At 37.9% G+C, this 24,581-nt stretch overlaps 2 protein-coding genes across 6 annotated transcripts in view; one reads left to right on the forward strand and one right to left on the reverse strand.

Moving 5' to 3' along the window:
- Window positions 1-24,581, forward strand: part of Mitofilin (inner membrane mitochondrial protein mitofilin) — a 114,285-nt gene that overhangs the window by 58,918 nt on the left and 30,786 nt on the right. Inside the window, exon 15 of one of the 5 annotated variants that reach the window (XM_076624716.1) lies at window positions 21,652-22,758. The exons of the other annotated variants lie outside the window; for them this stretch is intronic. Within the exon in view, the coding sequence (XP_076480831.1) occupies window positions 21,652-21,681 (30 nt within the window). The 3' untranslated portion in view covers window positions 21,682-22,758. Of the gene's footprint in view, window positions 1-21,651; window positions 22,759-24,581 lie in introns of those variants that run through there. 5 annotated transcript variants of the gene reach the window in all.
- LOC117164494 (U-scoloptoxin(05)-Sm1a) overlaps window positions 1-24,581 on the reverse strand; it is an 80,455-nt gene that overhangs the window by 16,576 nt on the left and 39,298 nt on the right. The window contains exon 2 of the mRNA XM_033347585.2: window positions 15,530-15,660. Within this exon, the coding sequence (XP_033203476.1) occupies window positions 15,530-15,660 (131 nt within the window). The remainder of the gene's footprint in view (window positions 1-15,529; window positions 15,661-24,581) is intronic.

The raw sequence follows: 24,581 nt of genomic DNA on the forward strand, positions 1-24,581 counted from the left end.
CATTCGATACCCCAGATTATTATAGATTCTCTCTTACCGGACAATGAAATACATGGACGCATGTATTAGGCACGAAATATACCTGCTTTTTCTTCTTTGAAGATGTTTATTCGACCATTCGTCAACGGGAGTCGTAAACTCCCGTTACGATTAGATAATCGACGCCACGAACTGATCGATCCCCTAATTTCTGTTACGATAAAAGAGGTGGTTCAATCGAGTTTACACTGAATTAACAGGTATAAATTAGTGTTTATTCCAACAACTTTGTAAAGAAGATAATTACACTGATGCGTATGTATAAGTTAAGTAAGTGATTGATTTAAGGATAGAAACCCGATGATGACATGTTGACTATTCTAACGATGAAGAATACGTAAAGTAAAATGACGATGCTGTGTCGGAGGAAAGCTAGTGACGGGTGCCACGGCGACACCGGAATTATTATCAAAGCCAGCATTAAGCATTACGAGCTTCCATCGTTCCAGAATGACTACCTCCAAGATATAAACGTAGCGATAGAAGATTGCCATGGTACAATCACCACTTCAGCAGTATACTGTCCTCTTAGACACTCCATTTCTAAACAAGACTTTGATAATTTCCATCATGCACTGGGTAATCGATTCATAGCTGGAGGAGACTATAACGCCAAACATATCCAATGGGGCAGCAGACATACCACAGTAAGAGGCAAAAATTTCTTGAATAGCATAAACACCAACAGACTCAACTACCTCACCACATATGAACCCACTTACTGACCCACTGACAACAAAATATCTGACTTACTTGACTCCTTCATAACTAAAAATATCTCGCCAAGATATGTCCAAATCAATTCCTCGGCGGATCTCTCTTCTGACCATTCCCCCGTTATAGCAACAGTCGGTCAACAATTATCGAGAATCCACCTAATGGCTTTATCCAACTCACCAACTGGCAGCTCTTTAGAGAAGTCTTTAATCGCTCAACTTCAGCCTCAATTTCACTAAAAACAAATGAAGATATCGAAACAGCCACGGAATACTTAAACACGGGCATAACAAACGCTATCCGCTCCTCCACACCTACTAGGACTTCTATCAGCAAACATGAATATCCCCATAACATATGAAAACAAATCGCAGAAAAACGTAGACTTAGAAGAATATGGCAGAGTCATAGAACACCTGACGACAAACGCAAACTAAATAATGCAACTAGGAATTTAACCAAAATCATTAAAAACTATAAAAATTACTGTTTCCAAAAATATCTCGCTAATCTGTCTCCCACAGCTGACTCCAACTACTCACTATGGAAGGCTTCCAGGAATCTTACGCGTCCCCCGCAAATAATCCCTCCTATCCGCTGTCCGCAAGGTGGATGGGCGCGTAGCCCTATAGAAAAAGTCAACCTGTTTGCTAATCACCTATCTAACGTATTTAAACTTCATTCCTCCAATATTGCCGCGGAATACGTGCACTCTCCCTTCCAAATGTCTCCTCCTATTGAACCTTTCACTTCTGTAGAAGTTACAGAATTAATCCGTCGCCTAAATCCCAGGAAAGCATCGGGGCATGACCAAATAAGTAATAAAGCAATCAAGGAACTTCCCATAAAAGGGATTTCAATCATCACATCAATTTTCAATGCAATCCTTTGTCTTGAATATTATCCGAAGCCCTGGAAAATATCAATGATAACTCTCATCCCTAAACCCGGTAAACCGATATACGAAACTAGCTCCTATCGCCCAATCAGTCTTTTACCTACCCTGTCTAAACTATTCGAGAAGATGCTCACGAATCGACCCCTTCCACTCCTAGAGGACTTGAAAATACTCCCAGATCACCAATTCGGCTTCCAAAAACAACATTCAACAGTAGAGCAAATCCATCGCGTAACCCATACGATCCGCCAAACCCTCGAAAAGAGAAAATATTGCTCAGCGGAATTCCTAGACATTCAACAGGCATTCGAAAAAGTATGGCACGAAGGACATTTATTCAAACTAAAGAAAATCCTACCACACACCTACTACTTCATCCTAAAGTCCTACCTAGCCAATAGACAATTCATGTTTAAATACCTAGACGCCACAACCACAACATTTCCAATAGAAGCTGGCATACCCCAAAGTAGTGTCCTTGGTTCCCTATTGTTCTCCATCTACACTGCCGATTTACCAATTTTAACAGAGATAACCATAGCGACATTTACTGATGACACAGCGCTATTAGTATCCCACGCAGACCCGATAATTGCATCCTCCACTCTCCAGCGATGTCTCGACTCTATGGAAAAGTGGTTTCACAAATGGGGCTTCAAAATTAACGAAAAAAAATCTACACATGTAACATTCACGCTCCGAAAACAAACCTGCCCCCAGGTCACCATTAACAATATAACAATTCGTAACAAGGATTCAGTCAGATATCTGGGCATGATTCTGGACAGGAGATTGACATGGAAACAACATATCATAGACAAATCGAAGCAACTCAAGGCTAAACTTAAAAAATTTTACTGGCTCATTGGCCGTCGCTCTAACTTAAGCACTCAGAGCAAAATAATGCTATATAAAACCATACTAAAACCTGTATAGATCTATGGGATTCAACTATGGGGAACAGCGAGTAACTCCAACATAGAAATCCTTCAACGAATTCAATCAAAAACACTAAGATCCTTAATGGATGCACCTTGGTATGTCACCAACGAAATAATCCACCGCGACCTCAAGTAACCCATAGTCAAAGAAGAAATAACAAAATGTAGTAATAGATATATCAAAAGAGTTAACAGTTAATTACTAGGTTACGTCGGACCAGATCCGCAGGCTAAGAAAACACTATCGGTTAGACCTAAGCACTAGATTTAGCTAGATATTTCTAACAAGTAATATTTACGTATTTATAATATTATTATTTATAAATTATACTTACTTATAATGAATTAATAAATGTATTAACTTATTATAAATAATTAGCCATGTTACTGCGCCACGACAGAGAAACTTTTTTCAAAATTCTCAACGCGAGAATTGATTGTAATTTTAATAAATAAACAAAAAAAAAAAGTCCGTTCGGGTGCGTTGCTATTCTTTCTCTGTACCTTCTTGCACAGGTACATCTTTCTCTGCACATCTGCTAATCTCCTCCTTGACCGTTAGTATTCCCAGGTCTTTCCGAATGTCCTCGTTTTTAACGTACCATGGGGCGTTTACTATTGTTCTAAGAATTTTAGCTTGCATTGTCTCTATTTTCCTTATATAGCTCATTGCTGCTGTCCCCCATAGTGATATTCCGTACGTCCAGATTGGTTTTATGATCGTTTTGTATATTTTTAATTTATTTTCTATGCTTAATTTGGATTTTCGACTTGTTAGCCAATGTATTTGTCTCCTTGTTGTCTGTATTTTGTCTATTATTGATTTAGTATGCTGTTCCATGTGAGTTGTGTTTCTAAATGGAGTCCTAGGTATTTGACTTGCCTTGTTTGTGATATGTGCGTGCCGTTCAGTAGGATGTTTAGTGGTATCTGTTTTCGCAGTGTGAATGTTGCATTTATCGAGGTTTGCTTTTATTTCTTTATCTTGCAGCCACTTTTCTATTTTTGTGATATGTTCTTATAGTAATTTGACTGCTGTTTCTGGGTTGCCTGACTAGTACAGCTGTGTCGTCCGCGAATGTCAGTATTTTGCTATTGGTAGTTGTTGGCATGTTGGCCGTGTATAGTGTGTATAGTATTGGTCCTAAGACGCTTCCTTGTGGAACCAACCCCTGCTTTGATGTCTTTAACTTCGGAGTATGTGTCCTTGATTTTTATTACAAAGGTTCTGCTGCTTAAGTAAGATTTTATTAATTGGTATATTTGCTCCGGGCATTGTTTCCTGATTGTTTGTAGTAGGCTTTCGTGGTTTATTTTGTTAAATGCTTTCTCTATGTCCATAAAGAGGGCTGTATAGTATTGTTTGTTTTCTAATGTTAGTATTATTTCTTTAATGAACCTGTGCATTTGCTCTATAGTGGGCTGTTTGTTTCTGAATCCAAATTGGTGATCTGGTATTAATTTTTCCTTCTCTATTATCGGTTTATGCGGTCGTATATTATTTTCTCTAGTATTTTGGAAAACACAGGAAGTAGTTAACTGTAAGATGCAGTTTGGTGTGGGTCTTTGCTTGGTTTAGGTAACATTATGATCTGTGCTAGTTTCCATAGTTTAGGAAAGTATTGGATTCTTAGTATTGCGTTAAATATTATTGCGATTTGTCTTATCGCTTTTGGCGGACGGTTTTTCAAGATTTTGCCATTGATTAGGTCGATTCCTGGTGCTTTATTGTTTTTTGTTTTTTCCATTATGTTTCTAATTTCTTGTGCTGTTGTTTTAAGTATGGTGTAGTGCTTGTCAGTTGAGGCACTAATGGTTTACGTATCCTCGTCTGTATGACATTTGAGGTTGCTGTTATTGATATTATGTGGTGTAAATGTGTTGCAAAGGTGGTTGGAAAATTCTTCAGCTTGCTCTTCGTTGCTTCTTGCCCATGTGTTGTCTGCTTACAGAAGAATTTACCAAAAATTTCGCTGAAAAGTCTATTCACTAATATTAATTGCAATGTAAAAAATGTGAAAAGTAGAGGAAATTTGTTCCACTTAGGAAACGCACTGTGCATAGAGTTTAATATAACAGCAGCCTCTTGAACTCGCCTTTTATCCGTATCATCGACACACTGTTAGCTAGCATGGCGATGTTTGCTTTGATAGAATGGAAATTGGATGCGGAACGAGGTTTATAAAAATCGTTATTCAGATGTAAAAAAAGATATTTTTTCGAAACCGAATCGATAAACCAAATTTCCCGTTTAAACCCAGCAATAATTATTTCGCAACAAAAATTCTAGAAATCTTCCCCTAAATTTTAAACATAATATTTTGAAATTTGCAATTGTATCATTACCTTCGCATCGTTCTACCGAATTTCATTTCCAACCGATGATGCGTCACCCGTTGAATACCTTTGACCGTTCAAGGAACGACCAGGATATCGCGAATCACGGCGATCGAACGACGTATAACAGGATATCGCTGATTGACAGTAGTTTACGGTGGCTCGATATTCGTCCACGCCTGTCGATAGTCCTAACACCGGTTCCGCGACTTGATATCGTTTGAAGATATCTGATCGTTCGTGAGAGATGGACAAATTTCATCGAGGTAAAATTATCGACCGCTGAAAATCAAGGCTGTGCAGATTTACAGAAATTTGTATAAAAGGGCTATTTGTAGAAAAAAAGGAGGGTTTTTACTCGTAAAAGTATTTGTTACGCCGGGCGACTCTCTGCCTGGCCCAGGTCACACACCACGGGCCAGACGGACACCAGATGTCCGCTCTTCCGTACGGCGTACCCTCAATAGCCTTAAGCACCCGTCATAAACCCGAGTAACTTGCCTGCTAAGGTCCTTCAGACCCAGCAAATGTCTTTTTCTAAATCAGTTTCTAAAGACTATTGTTTACTACGGCTTGACACGGGAAAGTTAGTTTTCTTACGTACGATGCTTCCCATAGCAACTTTCTATCGAGGGCGGTTAAGACCCTTCCTAGTCCACCAACCTTCGTTTATCCAATCCGAAGCAATGTATACTGCCCTCACTTCCTGACCTAAAATGCCATGAACAAATCCGATGGTCCCGTGCGCTAGACACACCCATCACTAGCTTTCCTCCGACGCAGCATCGTCGTTCAATTTCACTTCTTCTACATCGTTGGAAAAGTCAACTACTAAGTCTAAGCATAACGCGAATGTCAGTTCTCGATATTGTCGAGCATACATCTCCTCTACTAAATATATTTTAGTGCTACGTCCACTAATACACTAAATCCAATTATAAGAGCCCTGCTCTAACGTACACATCTATCTTATCTTCGTGCGATAAGTGATTATCTATCTATGCTCATCAGTGTAATCTAAGTGTTGGAAATATATAATTTATAATTCTGTGAATCACAGTGTTATACAAACTCAATCCCCCTATTATCTCAACGGAAATCAGGGGATTGATCAATTCGTGGTGTCGATTGTTATAATCGCAACGGGAATTTACGACTCCCGTTGACGTCTCTCTTCGCGATTACGTCTCCCCGCGATTGGTCGAACAAACAGTATTTCAACGCTTACGATAAACAAATTGTACTTATACATATATGGTATAAGAATGTATATTAAAGTTCGTATGCTTGCACGGATACTAAAGAAGTAGCGAGAGAGGCAGCTATTGTAATTTTATTGGTAAAATTTGAAATCGATTTAAAAGTGTACACATTACGTACATATGTTCGAAAAATACTTTTGCGAATCGTTGTAAGATCAAAGCGAAATTCTATTTCCATAGAAGATAAAATTAGGTTATTAAATAGCCGAAAATTATAGCTGTATTTCTGAAATAAAAGAACTGAAACAGTAGTAGTAAAATTCACGAGACGGTCGGTAATTGCATTCCTGAAGATAACACCACCCTTGATATCGAAAATTCTCAACTGCTAGGAATTAAAAATTAAACGAACAAACGTAGCTGAAATTGTTGCGGCAATTGACAGCAGATACTACCGGACAACGACAGCGCAGTGATTAGCGCCTAACACTTGAAACATAGACCGAAATATCCAGGTTCAGTTACAAAAAAACAGACTGGGGAAAGTTCCAAAACCTACTCGAACAGAACTGCGATCTAAAGATCTACAACAACGTCAACCTAACAGACAGACAAATCGACCCATTCATAGACGAAATAGAAAAACATATACAAACAGCTCTTCAAGAATCCGTACCAAACTTAAAACAATCTAAATCAACAACAAAATAAAAAAACTATAACGAGACAAAAGCTACATACTATCGAAATTGGACAATCTAAAATACAACTATTCTTACGACAAAAGAGAAGACTTAGAATTCCTAAAGTATCTACTATACAAAATAAAATCGGAACTGAAACAAGAATTCGCAAACTCTATAAATCAATACTTGACAAACAAAATAAAAAATATCTCCATCTCTCAAAGTGCCCCCAGAAAAAGCCTCGCTCATCCAAGAAGCAGGTATAGCGATACACAATACCAACAAAGACACCGCTACACAATACCAACAAAATATCTAAAACAACGCAAAAAACTAGACATTATCGACACCCACTTTTCCAAAACACACACAAAACGATCACATGGGTCGAGAACAACTAAACAGAATTATCATCGCCGAAAGAAACAAACTCGAAAATAAAATAGAACAAGACATAGCGCTAAATAAAACAGTCTGCACATTCTCAAACGAAAACACCTCGGACAACCCCAAACATCCAGAACCAGAAACAAACTACTTTACAAATTACAACCAATTAAAAATAATCTTCTCCAAACTAAATAACAACAAATCCTCCGGCTTCGATGGTATCCCGAACATTTTGTTCAAACGCTTACGTAACAAAATAAAATGGTACTACACAGTACTCTTCAACAATGCGCTAAATAACAGGTATTTTCCCAGAAAATGGGAAAAAGCCAAATTAATAGCCATTATAAAAAAGAATAAAGACGGTTCATCACCTGCAAACTTACGACCTATAAGCCTCCTCCCCAATATAAGCAAAGTATTCGAAATAGTCATAAACAACCCCCTAGCCTCCTCCTGCGCAAAAAATAACGTAATTCCAGAAATTCAATTCGGCTTCCGGCACAAACACTCCACAATCCACGCAATAAACAAACTTACGTCGGATATCTGCTGGACGCTTAACGCAAAGCAACGAGTAGCCGCCTGCTTAAGGGGGGGGGGGGGGTAAGGTTAATTCGTACAAAAAAAGGCATGTTTTTGTGAATTTTTTCTGACGATACAGTTAAAATTTCTTTTTTAAAACCAATAGTACATTAAAGTATGACATTCGAAGAATACTGTATAAAATTTTCACGGAGAAATATTAAAAAATACGGCAATGGCAGCAATTATTCGGACATGTCTCGGAAAAAAGTATAATTGCAGAACGTGGTGCTGGATCATCAGAAATCAAAAAATTAAAGTTCGTTCGTTAGGTAACAGCTTTCCCCAGGTAACGCTGCGAAGATTTTTTCGAAATTTCAATTTTTCACTTTTTTGGAACACTTTGAAGGGAGAAACACGATTTTGTGCGAAAATTTTCGGCTAATTTGTTATTTTAAAGTAAAAATAATTAACAAATTTGAAAAAAACTCTACAGCGTTACCTCGCAAATTATGTACAGAAGTAGTTTTCAAAATTTCAAAAGGATCGGTGCAATAGTTTTGAAGTAATTGGGGGCACCGACTTTGAAAACGTGAGTTGTGGGGAAAACGGTTCAAAGTTTTGAACACTAAAAAATCTGGTATAAAACGTTCATAAGCGAATTTTATCGGTTTACCTCTTCACTAGCGTAACAATTGTTGAAAAGACTAATAAAAAATCAATATTTTCACGATCCTCCGTAATTTGATCTTCAACAGTCACTTATTTTTTTATCTGACGCGCTATTTGTTGAAGTGCCTTCGTATTTACGTTTATGCGGAGGTACAATTTTTCTAGGTCGCTATAATCTCGAACCAGTTGATTGTCTATCAGATCTAGTAACTTTTTTAGGCATTTTAGTAATAATTTAACACAAAACTTAATGAAAATGGAATATTTACTCCTACACTAAATTTTTTACTCTACACTGACAAAATATACAGTACAGGTATAAGGAGGTTTGTACTTAAGTCGTTAAGTACTATAAATAGATCTGGGGGTAAGATTAGGTATTATATAGAGAAAAAAATGTCTGCGAAGTAACAATAGCACGCTCGGGTCGAGTAGGCAATATCATCCGACATGAATAAAAATACTCGTAACTTCGTCAATTTTGCTCCAATCGACTTGAAATTTTGACACAATATTCTTAAGATGTTATGCATTCAATTAAAAAAAATGCAAAAAAATCTTAAACCTTACCCCCCCCCCTTAATAGACCTCGAAAAACCTTTCGACACAGTTTGTATCCCAGGTCTTATATACAAAATGATTAAGAAAAACTTTCCGCAATACTTAATTAAAATAGTCTGGGACATGATAACAAACAAAACATTCGTAATGACCGACGATTCACACACATCAAGCAAAGAATTCTCCATAGAAAAAGGTCTACAACAAGGAACAGTAAATTCTCCGTTACTTTTCAGTATTTACAATAGTATTTACAATAGTATTTGCAAAACCAAAACAATAAGAACAGAACTCCAAGAACTTTTTGACAAAATTAACGATTACTACCATACATGGAAATTAAAAATCGATGCAAGCAAATGCGAAACCATACTGTTTAGACCAAAGTAAAGTGAAATCGGCCCAATAGAAAGAGAACACTGTAAAAAATTTCAACTAAGAGAAAAAGCAAACGAAGGGGAGCTCATACCACATAAAAATTGCGTAAAATATCTAGCCGTAAATATAGACGACAAATTAAACTACAAGCAGCACATCGAAATTCAACTCTCCAAAGCCAGCAAAGCATTCTGGAAAACAAAAAGATTATTCTACTCCAAACATCTCAACAGCAAAGTAAAAATGCTGTGCTACCAAGCACTAATCAGACCGATCATAACCTGCGGCTGCCCAATCTGGTACAACACATCAGCTCCCCTAATGGAAAAAATTCGCATATTCGAAAGAAAATGCATCAGGGCTTGCCTGAGTACTTGCAGATACGAACACAGCGGACTCAAAAAAATACGTAAAAAATAAAAGAATCTACGACTTAGCCAACATCCACCGCATCGACTATCACATCTTAAAACTAACAAAACATCACTTCGCGCAAGCTGCAAAAATAAAAGAAAATAGTTTAATCTTCGGTTGTTTATTTTCAAATAACGTTCATATTACAAAAATACACTGACAACAGGTTAGGTCCCCCCCTCCCCACCCCGAAGCGTTTTATACCTAAACGAAAGAAACTATCTCCAAGACCAAATTAATATCCCAATAATCTACCATATAAAAAGAAAAATAGGGATTAAAACAATACTCTACGAGGAAAACTTAAATGGACAGACCGTAGACACTAGGTGGAGATACAACATGGCCCATTCCCAAAAAGACACAGAAGACAATCACAGAAAAAAGATAAAAAAGTATTGGTGGATACCGAAACCATAATAAAAAAAAATAACAAGAGAAAGAGCCACAAAACGTGTAAAATAGTGCAAATATTGTAAACATTGTAAATATTGTAAATAATTCTACAGAACACCCCGCCCTTCCTCTCCCCAACCGCCCTCTCCCGCCCCTTCCCAAAATCCCACAGACCCTCCGAAACCAAAAGTAGACTACTGAACTGTCCTGTTTTTGCGATCAGGTGTTCAGGACAGAGATAGGATGAAAAAAACAATATCATATATAAGCACCGCTCTACAGCGACTTAAATCTAATTTAAAAATAGTAAGCTAAAAAATGTAATTTCGACACGTAGAACATTGTATGGCTATGTCGTACAGTCACGTATCGGTACTTTTGCCTAAACCACCTCACAACCGAAGTCCATTGTTTATTGTGAACAACATACAAATGCAATACTCATCTACAGGTCAATAAACGTTATAAAAAAAAAGCAGTGGTTAGCGCCTTAGGTTACGAACGTTCGAGACCCGGGTTCAAATTCCAGCATCCGTAGTCCGATTTTTCTTCCACGATTCTTAAATAGGAAGAAAATATAGCAGTACCCCAGCAGCGACATCTACAGCCAGCAGCTACAATTATCACGGACGACACTTACACCTCGGAATAATTCCTTAGCCAGTGAAATTCTAAAAAGCGTAGTAAAAACTAAAGGACAGCTTTAAGATATTTTACTCCTCTTTTAACTTGTCACGGCAAGATTTTCTAGTTAGAAAAAGAATTACGTATCTCGGAAGATGGGTTTTAGATGTGTTCCAGCAAAGTTTAACCGAACTCGAAGTTTCGAAGCATCGTTCATCGACAACACGGCTGGTTCTCCGCCTCTTAACCGGAGACGGTACTTCGACGTACACGCTGATCCAATTGCATTGCGAAACTGCGAGCATCTCTGTTTGCTGGTTAAAGCGTACTGGCTGGAGAGGAAATCCTGGTGTCGCGTCGCTACGCATACGAACAATGTCTACTGGAATCAGCAGTTGGGGATGGGGGACGAGGGTGGGGAAATGTAAATACGTTGCGTTGGTCTTGAATCGAACAACTGTGCTACTGACAACGTTCATAGAGAAGCTGTCTGCTTTTTCCTCATTTCTAGCTCGATTTAACCCTTTAACTACAGTGTAATATACAATAAATATACTGTACACATATGTAAAGCTACAATTCGTATGATTTAGTGAAAAGAAATACATACATACACATATACATACGCGCGCACGCGCGTGTGTTTATACTTTGGAACACTATATAAATTAAGAACTGCTACTAAATTTTCATTCGTGTAATAATTACAAATTAGATTAAGTTGGACGCACAAGCGCGCGCGAGCACGCACTGCCGCTTGGCATTTTCGGCAGCAATTATAAACGCGTAGCACGCACTTTTTCGTTGTAAAAAGCTTTAAACGAAGTCGATGTATAATCACAAAACAAGCTGCGAATAATCGACGTTCTGTCGTATCGTCTCGTATCGTGTCGTATTGTATCGTGTCGCTGGTGTCTAGCGCCGAGCATTGGAAATACGTAAGTGGCTCCCAGAGTTCACGTGCTTGATTGTCTATGGCTAATCCATCGATCTTCGTTCCGAGAGACGAGTTGTCGAAAGATGGATGAAAAGGGCTTTCAGGGGACGGAATCGATTAGCCAAAGTTTCTTGAATTAAAATTAACAAGTTATGAGAAACATAAGCTTTGGGGATTCTAATGTGAAAATTAATGATGCTTTCTTTTGACAACTGCGACTTTAGTTATGTTTGTTTTTATTGAAAATTAATTTTAAGTTATTTCTTAATTTTATTTTAGGACTCTGCTGTGTATCGTAGATTATTTTAGACGGCAACAAGTTTCTGAGAATCGAATTTAAACGAATGATATTCGCCTGTAAAGAAATTTTACGAACGAAAGACTTGATAGAAATATGGCAAATGATATAGGTTAGATAGAGATATACTTTTATCTGATGTAAGTAATACGAAAGAATCCTGGTTGAGGTTAGGTAGTACAGAATTGGAAAATGAAGGAACATAGTTTCGCCTTTCTGTGAGCCATTTGTCTGCCGGTGGGAACGATTGACACGGATACGTTTGAAACACAAACAATGAAGACATTTGGGGGCAACAGAAAGCAGATTCTTTTGTAGTGGAATCGATGCAGTCGTTGTAGTGCCGAATATGATCAAAGTAGCCGCCGTCAACCTTTCCTAACGGCTACAAGCTTTTTCTACTTAACAAACAACGAAACGCGATATCTCAGGGCTTTTTCCAAGACCTTGAGGAAATTTGAGAAGAAAGAAGTATCGCTGCTCCGACACCTCTACCGTGTGTCTTTTAACACGAGCATCAATTTGTTTGGAGAAATGGTTCCATCCAGATCGGAGCCGGACCCTGTCCGTGGCCCTATTTTGTTAGAAAACTTGTCAAAAAGCTCTTCCGACCTTCAAACGGATCGCGTCGAGGTGACGCGATCTAAATGTTTTATGCATTAAAACGTGAGAAGTGGAACGTAGAAAAACTGGAAAAGCGCGCATCACGTAGCTTTCATACACTATCGTCTCTTTTTTTTTTCTTGCTTGCTTTTTCTCTTTTTCTTCCCCAACACCGTCGCAAACAGACTGTCATACCAGCAAATAAAGTTTTCTACTTGTTTGCTCCACTCTTTTCAATTTATCGTATTCAGTGTACAAATCATATTCTATCTGCTTGTGCTGTTTGTTTCATTGGATTTCTTACATCGTGTTGGATAAATGCTCGGAACAACTTGGTACTGAAAGGTGCTCACTCTGTGGTGACAAATCATTTTAAACATCTTCTTTTAAAAGCCAATAGTTGTAGTAATATCTTTTGTCAATTCGTTAATATCAACTTTGATCGTTTCCTATATCGGCTAGAGTCTGATTGAGAATTTAGAGCGTGGATAGATAGAGATTGCAGTGTCACCGCAAAGCAGCTGTATCGCTCAAGAAAGCAATTGACGATCACGTTGATTAAACGCGGTCGCCGTTTATTTATTTTCAAGCTATTGAAAATCTGGAAAATTTACTTTTACCCGCTTTATTTGCCATTGAATTGTTAATTTTTTATGCACGTTTAACGTGTCAGTGTTCCATCTGGTTGTATTTTATCGTAGGACCATCTGTCCTGATTTTCCTTGTTCCATCGGGAACGTACCAGACAGAAGTCGGCAGAAGTGCGACGCTCTTTCTACCGTTACCGTCGGGAACGTTGCTATCGATTCTCGGTTACACGATACATCGTGATCCTCTTCACGTTGTTCGACCGGATAAAAGTCGGGCAGTATCTGCGACACTCGAATACAGGCTACGGTTACTCGTATGTACGAGCACTGTCAGCGAGAATTAGATCACATTTAATCAACATCGAAATTTATATTTCGCTACCTACCATTCATATCGATACTTTCCAAACAGTAGTATCATAATTTGCGAATAACGCGTGTATAGACGATTTATACGTAGCTCCGAAATTTACAGATTCTCTGATTTTACGATTTCGCAGAATTCTGATTCGGATGAATCGCGAAGCTTTTAATTTAATTTTAAGAGATCTCCTATAGATGAAATATTTGTTAATATTAAACGAATTCTTATTTGGAATATTTCTTAACTGCATCATTTCGAAACATTTTAATACGCAAGATCACTCAAATCGGAGATCTATCTCTAATTGGAACCTTTTGGAAAACCTTTTTTGGAAAATTTTAAATAAAGAGAGTTTGAAAATGGAACGACTCGCAACTAAAACAGTGAGAAGCTATCTAAATCGAGTGTAGCTGGTCTGGAAAGTTTGCAACGTGTTACCGTTACCGTTTCCGGTTTTAAAGAGCCATCTATTCGTCCTCTCCACCGTAGAATATATCACTCCAAGTAGCAACAGAATTCCCAAACAACGAAAATCCCGCTTTCCAAATCGAATCTAACTCGCTGCCAATTCTATCGCGCAATTAAACGATCTGACGGTCCTATGGGAGATCAGCTAAATCTATTCACACAGCGGACAGTCATCCCGTTGCTGTCGCAAAATGTTAATTAATACCAGGCAAACGCACCGGTGGCAGTAATTCGAAGGCCACGTCAGAATATCCAACGGTATGATAATGCAGTTACGGGAACGCTGATCTAGCCGGAAGGCAGTGCGCGATTGGGAATTGATAGAGTCGAACGAGATGGCCCGTTAATTCACCAGGATTGTATCTCCTTCAAGGACGATCCTGGCAAGGATTGCGATTGTGAGACACGTGCCAGAACACGATAAACAGATTACGCGATTCGATTAAGTGTCTCGAGGTCGTTGAATTGAGATATGGAGTCGACAGCAATTCCCAATTACAGTTCTTTGGTTCAATTTATCGTAAAGTTAGAACAAGTGTACACCGAGTCAGGATTTCTGGGCTGCGGGGCTAAAATAAAGAATATAACCGTCTACCTGTTTGTTAATCGACGAAAGTACGAAATATTGATAGAAATGAAGAAATTTATTATACAAGAAGAAAGTAGTGAAATTTCTCTCTGTATCAAACATTTTCCATTATCTCGAAATAATTCCACAAGCTCCGCTTCTTAAGAAACAAATTGAAGTGTTTTTCAGCCTCGCAACGACAAAAAGTGAACGTCTCTGCACTTTTTGTACAGCGTTGTACTTGTACAGCGTCTGGAGGCACTTTGTTCCTCGACAAAAACACGAAACAGAGCCACGACTTGGAAACAACCACGATTATCCGCAATTAACGATCGCCATTTGAGACTCGGTACGCTGTTCTACTTCCCGCTTCGATCTTCGCTTTCCCAGTTCATTGAAAGTCTCTTGAAACTCTTTCTGCTACTTGCATCCAACTCTTTTTTCTTTCCTTTTTTCGTTTCTTTTTCTTCTTTTCTGTAAACCTCAAACTTGTAGTTGTAATATTTAATTTATAAATCGATACACAGAATTGTCCACTTGAGTCGGAATCCGAGCTAGCCGGAACATACGAGAATGACAAATGTAACATATACGCTTTCCATTACAGTCAAATGTCGTTCGCTATCTACGAACTGCTGCTAAAATTTGTCGCTCGCAATTTGCTCGCTAAATGACAACATCCAGCAAAATATGTATGTTGAAAGTTGATCTTAAATTTCGGTTTTTAGCGTAGGCCACGAAAACTCGTGTTCTTCGTTGATTGACATCATTCAAACTGATCAAATCCTCCAAATTTTCCCCGTTACCAAAAAAAGCAAAAAAAGGAAAAGAAGAAAAACGTTCCTTTCCTCTATTAGACAATGAATAACAAATTGAATTAAATGCCGTTTGGAATAGAAGATAAGACAAATGTTTACTTACAATGCACCATTCGGCCGTGGGTAAACACTCCTTTAGATGCATGTGAGCGGTATAATTGATACACGGTGTGATGCTACCGACTCCCTCGTTGTACTGTCCGCATTTATAACATTTGAGACTGTGTGTCAGCCCTGAAACAATGCGAATTCTTTGGTGAAATAAATTTCAAACGATCCTTTGTTCAATGGTAATACTGATAAAATGAACGATGGTGCGAAACCTCTGGTTAAAATTATTTATACAAGAAAATTTACTATTATCCTATCGTTAGCGAATACGATATTGTTACTATGACAAAATTGCAAATAAATATAGGGAGATTGTCATAGTTAAAAAATGGTGAAGGGTCTGTTAATGAGAAATTTGAAAGAAAAGGTAACATAGTAACAGCAGAATCGGCTAAAAATAATTCTATTTTCAAAGTTGTTGAACCGAACCTTGAAACCTTGAACCTTAACACAAGTTGTGATAAGAATGCTAGTATGAACAATAAAAGTAATAAAATAATAAGAGTGGCTTTGAAAAATATGGGGAAAAGTAGTGTAACAAACAACAACTAAATTTGGAAAAGACGTTAAAAAAGCAGAAAATACATTAAAGAAAATATTATCGAATAGATACTAAATACCGGTAGTATACAAGTAGGTACGTACGTACCTACAATTGCCATAATTTTACATTTTTCTCATTTGACAAAGAATTTACGAATTTCTGCGCGATTGGTACGGGTCAAGTAGAATTTTTTAATTAGTACAAGCGCGACAGAGGATCAAAGCAGCTCCATGCGATAGAACTAAATCACGAACTCGGTAAATCGAGTGTATCGCATCTTTCCACGTCGCGTCGCGTCGTCTAGGGTAACCCGTTCTACGGAAGATTGCTTGCGAATGTAGAAATTACAGACCCGTTTCCGCTTTGAAGTCGAAGGGGCCGCGAAACTTTTCAACCTGCCTCCATGACGAGCTTTGAACTTTGGAACGCCGAGAGGCAGCGACACTCTCGGTAGAATTCTCCACGCTGCACCAAGCAAGCTGGCAAAATCGGAGAAGATACTGGCAAACTCGTTCGAAATTCTTTCAATTTGATAAAAATTTCATCGCAAATTCAAAATATTCGTACATTTGGACACTTGGAGAACCTAAACGAGTTGATAGTTTAATGTATGGAAACAAAGATAAAGATATAAAATAACGTGAAAATAACAGAGAGGAAATATTTTCCATTCCCGTGCAACGAACTTGGGACAACTTAAAACTTCAAAGTAGCCATTCTGAAGCGAAAAAGTTTCGAGTAAGAATGAAAAGAATCGTTCGCGTTCCGAGACGTCGATGCGCGTTCGACGTGTAGAAAGTTGTTGGAGCTGTGGAAACGCGTTCTTATCCCGTCCAGAGGAACACGATACACAACCACGAAACAATACAGACCGTGCAAGTGGGTTTCGAAAGTTTCTATCGTCCTGCGGCCCGCCCCGTCGATGTTCGAAGATTCGCGAAACTTCCGCTAACGTATCCGGCGAGGATAGTTTCTAGATTCTGATCTAAAACAGGCCCAAATATCTACAGTTGCCACCAAGAGTTTTCGTCTAAGCTATTATTCTACTATATAACATTTTAATCGAAGACAACGAAAGAAATTTGACAAATAGCGCATCTCATTTCTTAGCGAAGCATTTAATTCTAAGATCGAATATTACCAAAATTGTCTTTATCAATTGTCTTTATTTATTTTATTATGTTTTATTTGCTCCTTTATGACTTAATTAGATATCTGTTCTTTTATTTTTTTTTTCTTCTTCATTTTCTGGGTTGAATATACCTTAATCGTAAGATTCTGCTTCTACCTTGAATATTTCAAAAATCGCATTTGTTACAAGATCAACTGCAACGTTGAATTTTTACAAACTTTACTTCGTTTAAATTATCTATTATCTTAAATAATTTTAAATAACTTCTGCCTTGAAACATAATCTTTTACAACTTCGATCTTACATTTCAGCCTGCTTTCTCCAAATTTGCATACCTATACATCACTAATATAGATATACCACTGAACCGACAAAAATATTTGATTGGAAATTGGAAAACACTGGCGCACGGTAACGTTCAGTAACGGAACAAATATCCTCTACTGTGCCAATTTTTCTATATATGGCACTCTGAGAACGCTAGAAATCATCCTCTTTCTTTCTTCTCTGTTGTCACAAGAGATATTTACACTGATAAATTTGCAGTTCTTTCGTAACTAATATATCATAATAATAACAAAATGACAATTGTTAATTTGAACGCGCGTTCTCGTATGTTGAACGATAAGATCCGAGAGCAATGATGGGAATCTCAGCGATACAGATGACATTTATGGTTATCATAAATCAGTTATTACAAACTGATTGAAACGCGTAAGGTTCGCATCTAAAGGGTGGTTGGTAACTGGTGGTACAAGCGGAAAGGGGGTGATTCTACGCGAAAAAAAAGTCGAAAATATAGAATAAAAATTTTTCGTTTGAGGCTTTGTTTTCGAGAAAATCGACTTTGAATTTTCGCTCGATACGCGTGCACTTTATCATGTCTCGTTATAACGGATCTCACTGTAGATTTTTAAAAAAATTTAAAAAACAAAAAAAAAATTTTTATTCTATATTTTCGACTTCTTTTTTCGCGTAGAATCACCACCCTTCCGCTTGTACCACCAGTTACCAACCACCCTGTATATACATTGCTAACTAGTCACTTGGATCGGTTGTATCTGTATGTAGCTGTTTCTACAGAATAGGTATACGCGTGGGGCAACTAAATTTGATCGATCTACAAATCTTCCACTAAACGAAAAGTATCGCTTTCTAAATAATCAACTAAACTTGGCAAGATAACGTTTTTTGGCAAGGTAACTAATCTTGCAGATACGTTTTCAAGATTTCTATCCCCCTGGTTTTGAACGCGATACACGTGACAAAGTATCATAAAATTCAACATTCAAATCGACTGGGTCAATTTTGTCAATGTTATTTTAGATGATACTTGGAAAAATTCGCGTCGTAAGGCTGGCGTAATGGCATTTGCCTGGAGAAAACAAATAACCTGGGTAAAGAATAGGCAAATAAGGATGGGTAAAGGTGGATGCTATCACGAAAGCAAGAATTTACGGCGACGGGAAATGAACGCGAGCGTCGCTTCGTCCAAGTGATCGTTAAAAATGCGCGTGAAAACAAACCGTTGCGTGGTAGGGAGAAAAAAGGAGGAAAAAAAAGAGCATGGGAGGAGGTAAATCAAGTGGCCAAGAGAGGACAAGATATACTGGTCTGTCCGCTAGAAATTTACAAGCAATATTTTTCGGACTGGCGAGAGGGCGGAGGGAACTTCTGCTGTGACTTTTATTCGGAACCAAACTCGTTCCGCTTTTTCCTGCGACTCCTACAACAAGCATCTGCTGATTCTACGAAATACAATAATATTACACGCTACTCGCTAAATGGCGTATCTACCGATTATTATAGTGAATTTGAAGGTTTTGTGTTTAGGATTAATTTAGAGAATCACGAACAAATCAAACGATCGTTTACCAATTATTATTATAACGATTTTTAATCTTTCGCGTTACGATGAATTTGAAATTGCCTATTTCTATTGCTGCAAATAAATTGTTCTCGAAAGTTTCGAATTATTTTTCAGACGATCGATAAATATTCTGGTAATCTAGACAGTTAGTTTAAGGCGTTCAATGCGACACAGAAAATGGAAGGAGGTCCTCGGTGGCGGAAATCGATATTCTTATAACGTGTATTATTAGGCATCCATAGTGTTTATTCACGCGTCATCCGTAAGATAGTTTGATAATTATATTACGATTAGGCCCTGCAATGTTTTGTTATAGTGAAAATGAGATTTAACGATCTTCCCTTTTTCACAATAAGTTTTTCATACAAATGGATATGTGATTTTAAAGAATTTTGGATGAATCCAAAGCCAGTCCAAGCCATGTACAATTGTTATATTACCGTGAAAAAGTAATTCATCTGCTTTGCTGTTTCGATAGATAATTCTCTTCGAACATTAAGAATTGTTTTAAAAAATTGTCAATATCTTGTTGAATTTTCACATCATGGTAAAAGAGTATCGGGGATAATTCTTTTTAAATATCTAAAAGTACTTTCAAAGTCCGTGATAATTTCTCAATGACAAAAATTCCCCCAACTTTTTGCATGCAACGAGATAATCTACAATGCTTTCGTGCGAGTATATTTTTCGAAAATGGAGATCGCTCGGCTTAAATGAATATCAGGCGTTGTTACATTTTAAATAGGAAGATGCCTTTAGTTAACTTTTACAGAACTGTTTGAGTATCTAGATGAAATTTCATCGACCTAAATCTTTGTTTACGCTAAACGGCAAACAGATTCAACGTCGTAAATCCAGGGTCTCGAAATGGTGGAAACGAAACTAGTTTCCAACCGATACATCTGATAGAAGCAAGATCAAGAGCACAGTTTCGTCCGTTGGACACTGTTCCGTTGTTTATTGCCTGATTCGAACAAAGAACTAGCTGGATTAAAAAAAAGCAAAGAAAAGAGAGAAAAAGAAAGAGGAAAAGAAGAGAAAAAAGAGAGGAAAAAAAGCAGGAAAGAGCACGGCCTAAAATTTTGCCAATTTTAACAGTACATAATTTTAATTAGGAAACAATTTTACAAGAAATAAGATAGAAAGGGATAGAAAAAATAACAAAAAGGGAATGATATATGAATTTAGCGATTATGGTAGATGTAGATGTAGATGTAGATGTAGTAGTATTGAATTTGAAAGTATCGAAAAAGTATCGAAATTGAAAGTAGATTACAGCAGTATCGAAATTTAAACGTAATAAATTTAACTTGGAGAAACGAGATACAAATAAAATGAGATCACTCGCAAATAATAAATTGGTCTGCGTTATTTCAGATAAAATAATGTAGGTAACATGTTGATAATTCGTTAAGATTGTAAAAAATAAATTTTAATACCGTAGGAATACGGTTGTGGAAAACTATGCAATATCCTTGCTGGAAAAGTTTGTTGGTGGCAGGAACAATTTGCGAGTAATTTAAGGTTGCCAAGTTAGACGACAAGGGGCATATGTACGTTTCCGAGACACTCGAGAGAAAGTAAACGTGACGGCAAAATCCGTCGTAAAGAGGAAACGAGACCCGAGTGAGTTCTCTTGCGTCACGCGAAATCGTCACGTGTTCTCCTCGAGTCTCACCCCTTTCCAACGAGTTTTTCTTCGACTTTTCTCCTTTCTTTAAGCACGAAATAGCCCCGTTTGATTAACGACAAAGCAAAGTGCATAGAACATAATTTTAATATAATAATTTGGTTTGAAACGCCTATTAAGTTGAATGACAAATTCGTTCGCATTTCTTTAAAAGTACTTGTAAACTCCATCTAAGCGAATAATCTATTATGTTTCAATCATTTTTCTCAAATTTGTTAGCTTTTAATCAAAGAATGTTGAAGTATGTATCTTTGCATTTGCAAAGCAGCTTCTTAGATTGAACAAACACTCGAACAAAAATAAAAATATCTCCAAACGGAAATGAACTGGCCCGTCATCTGTCTGCTCCACAATCGAAAGATTAACCAAATTCAGACAATTCTCGACTGAAATTTTACTATCTCGATCGGATCTCACATCTGGAAGTGAAAGACAAGATGTGGAAATTTCCAAGGGGGAAACAGGTGTAACATGCACGATAATCCACAGGTTCTAAAGAATTTCGATCCGCAGAATGCAAGTAGCGTTCGCTTGGAATCTCGCTTCATCGTAGAAACTATCGTAAGAGACAAAGGGGAAGGGTGAGCGAGGTGTATACATATACTATACTCTGTATAATATCTTAAGGCATGTTTCGAGTCGGGTTTCGGCATCGCACCTTGACATTTCTATTTCCGCTTCGTTCGATTGCAAAACAGCTTCTTCGAATCACGTAAAAGTGCAGTAAATACATCCGTATTTCGATATCACATTTTAATAAAGAATAGTAGAAATAGTAGAAAAACGTTACTTACACTAGCTCGCGAAGTTATTCGACGCCTATTTCTAGGCACCTTTTATCTATCTATATATATAATTTATATGTATATTATGTTAAGGAGGTCGTAGGGGCGCAAAGTGGTCGTTGAGTGATGGCAACTCCCGGACGAAGGCTAGTCAAGTGGTACTTGTTCAGCCACAGATCCAGATTAGTCACGGCACTGCCATGCCGCAGGCAGACTACCGTTCTACTTGTCCCTGCTTCCGCTTGCTCGCGGGCCATCGTACGCTTCTTCACCTCCAAGCCACATTCTGTTTCAAGGATCCTCATGTACCGAGTACTCTAGTGCTTAGCCAGCTAATTACCTATCTGGGCTATCTGGACTATCTGGGTTTGGTTTACTACGTGTTCCCGGCGTGCAGAGTGCGGTACCAGGTGCCAGTCGTCGTGTATCCCGTTGAAATATCTTTCGTCGAATGAAAGTCATCGAACCAAGTGCAGAACGAATGGAAGGGAAACGTCGACCTGAACTACTCTTGACACCGTTTAATCGTACGTGAGAAAAGCTTGACTTTGCTCGGGCATTTTGTCATCTGATTGTCAACGATGTCCGACCATGGACCTTCCATTCCCCTGTGGCAATTTCGGCAATCTTCAAGGTCTTTGGAAACGTTGTTCGGACGAAGGAAGTAGTCGAGTGAAAGAATCGAGTTATAACGGTACGGCAGATTATTTGTAGCAAGTGATTTGATTAAATTATTTTCTATTCAAATTACAGTGATGATTTTATGTAAGGATTGTTGGAAAAATTAGCGAAAAAATAAGTAGAGAAGAAAATTGTTTCGATCGGGAATAATCGGCTGAACGCTTGGTACGCGGTATAATTAATGCAATGGTAAATTATCCTGACAACAAGACATCGTCAAAAAGGATGAAACGTTTATATTGGATGTCAGTTGTTGTGCCGTTTTTATGTCATGGATAGTAATTCTTACCAAAACTACGAAGCACGAGTACGGAGCGTTTGAAATTAAACTGTCCGCGCTCTCTTAATTGCAGAAATAAACAATTTCTGAATTTAACTGCAAACGTGTTGATAGATGTTGGCGAAAAACGAGCGCTATTTCATGAAATCGTAAGACAACTATAAGAGATTTCAAAAATAAATGTTAATCCAATCGTGACGATGTAATGATAATAAACGATACACGATGTTATTAAGAAATTCTAGAAACTGGCGATTTCGCAATTTAGCTATGAACGTGCAAATACCTTGCAATTGTTGTAGGCCTCAATTTTTTAGAGAACCAACACGAATTCCACGTAAACAGTGGTAGAACAGGATGCCTGCCGCGATGGTGCATTGCACGCGCGCGCGATCACATGCTGATCCTCGTGGGGTCACATAGCAGTCCTGCATAGTGGTCATTGCGGTGGCGCGATGCTATGCGATGCTGCATGCACGACAGAGAACGGCAGACAACGACAGACAACGACAGACAACGGCAGACAACGACAGACAACAACAGAGAACGACAGACTACGACGGAATCTAAGAATGGAATCCTTAATTGCTATTCTGAATTCCGCGAACGAGGAGACTTGATACATTGCGGTCGATGAAATTTGCGGATTTGCGCACTTGCGGATCGTCGACGACTCTTCGTCGCGAAAAGATGGGGGAATGAAACGAAAGTAGCGAGATAGAGGGAGTGCAAGGATAAAGGTAAGATAGTAGTAATGAGTAGAGTGAGAACGAGGACACGATTAAATCGACGATTTAAAATAGCGTTATTCGTCGGAAAAAGATGAGCAAAATAAGACATCGTGCAAACAAAGATTCCATTTGGCATTTGTTAAAGTAATTCTCTTCGTTTTACGAAAATTTCCATGAGAATTAGCACGTTCTCTACGGAGAGCTGGATGTTAATAATCTCGTTGGTTCAGCACGAGGCAAACATTGAAATTCATCGAGTCGAAATAATCGAGCTTCTCTACCTTTGGCTAAGCTTAACAAAATAACAATTCGTTTCGATGGGATAAGCGATCACGGTGTGTTCCGGCACAAGTAATTTGAATAAACGAGAACCGAGCGCGTTGTCCCGGCTTTTTTCGCCCGTCTCTGACTCCCTAACTGATTTTTCGGTTCTCTTAGATAAACCTCCGAGTTCTGTATAAAAACGATAAAATACTTTCGCATTGGAGCGTTCCACCGAAGGATGAGTTTCAGAAAATCGCGCTATACTTGGAAAAATACTTTGGCATAACATTTTCAGCACAAACTTGAAATTAAATACAACGATTATTCAAGTTTCGTAAATATTATAATCTTACTTATACGATAGATAATAGCACTCCTTGGGTGAATCTTCCCCCAGTAGCGGGCACGTAGTTCGATTGAAATTTTTCTATGGTTCTTGGGATTGATTTGCGCGTCTACATACCTTTGCTTCTAAATGACAGAAAATTTCTGCGAAATTGCAATTACTATACCCTACGCCACCTATTACTTGACTTATTTGCCTACCAGTTTATTTATAGTTCTAGTTGTATTAGTTTATATAGTTCAAGGTTCAAATTGTTTGTTTACATCGTTGATTTGCTTGTTGTTGACATCCTACCTTGTTTATTCACATTGTTCCTTTACTTTGCATCACTTGTTTACTTACGCTGCTTATATCCTGATTACATTTTATGAAATATCCACTGGTATGTTTATCGCACCGGTCTACTTTCTTTGCTTTCTTCATTCGCAAACAACCGCCACTGTTTTTGAAAGAAGCCACAATTTTCCGATAAAACTAACGAACCAATTTCCCCTATCGTTTTCCTACTAACCAACTCAAAATTAACTAATTTCCTACTAACTAACTCAAAAAGGACGCAAACTTTTCTACAATTAAATAAATAAGTAAATTAATAAATGAATAAATAAATAAAGAAAGAAAGAACAATAACCACTCCACGATGATTAAAAAAAAGATGACACCAAAAAATTCGTCCATGGTTCATCTGCAAATGTTCCTAGTAATCGTATCGACGTGAAAA

Source organism: Bombus vancouverensis, chromosome 15, assembly GCF_051014615.1.
Source record: "Bombus vancouverensis nearcticus chromosome 15, iyBomVanc1_principal, whole genome shotgun sequence".
Classification (NCBI taxonomy): domain Eukaryota; kingdom Metazoa; phylum Arthropoda; class Insecta; order Hymenoptera; family Apidae; genus Bombus; species Bombus vancouverensis.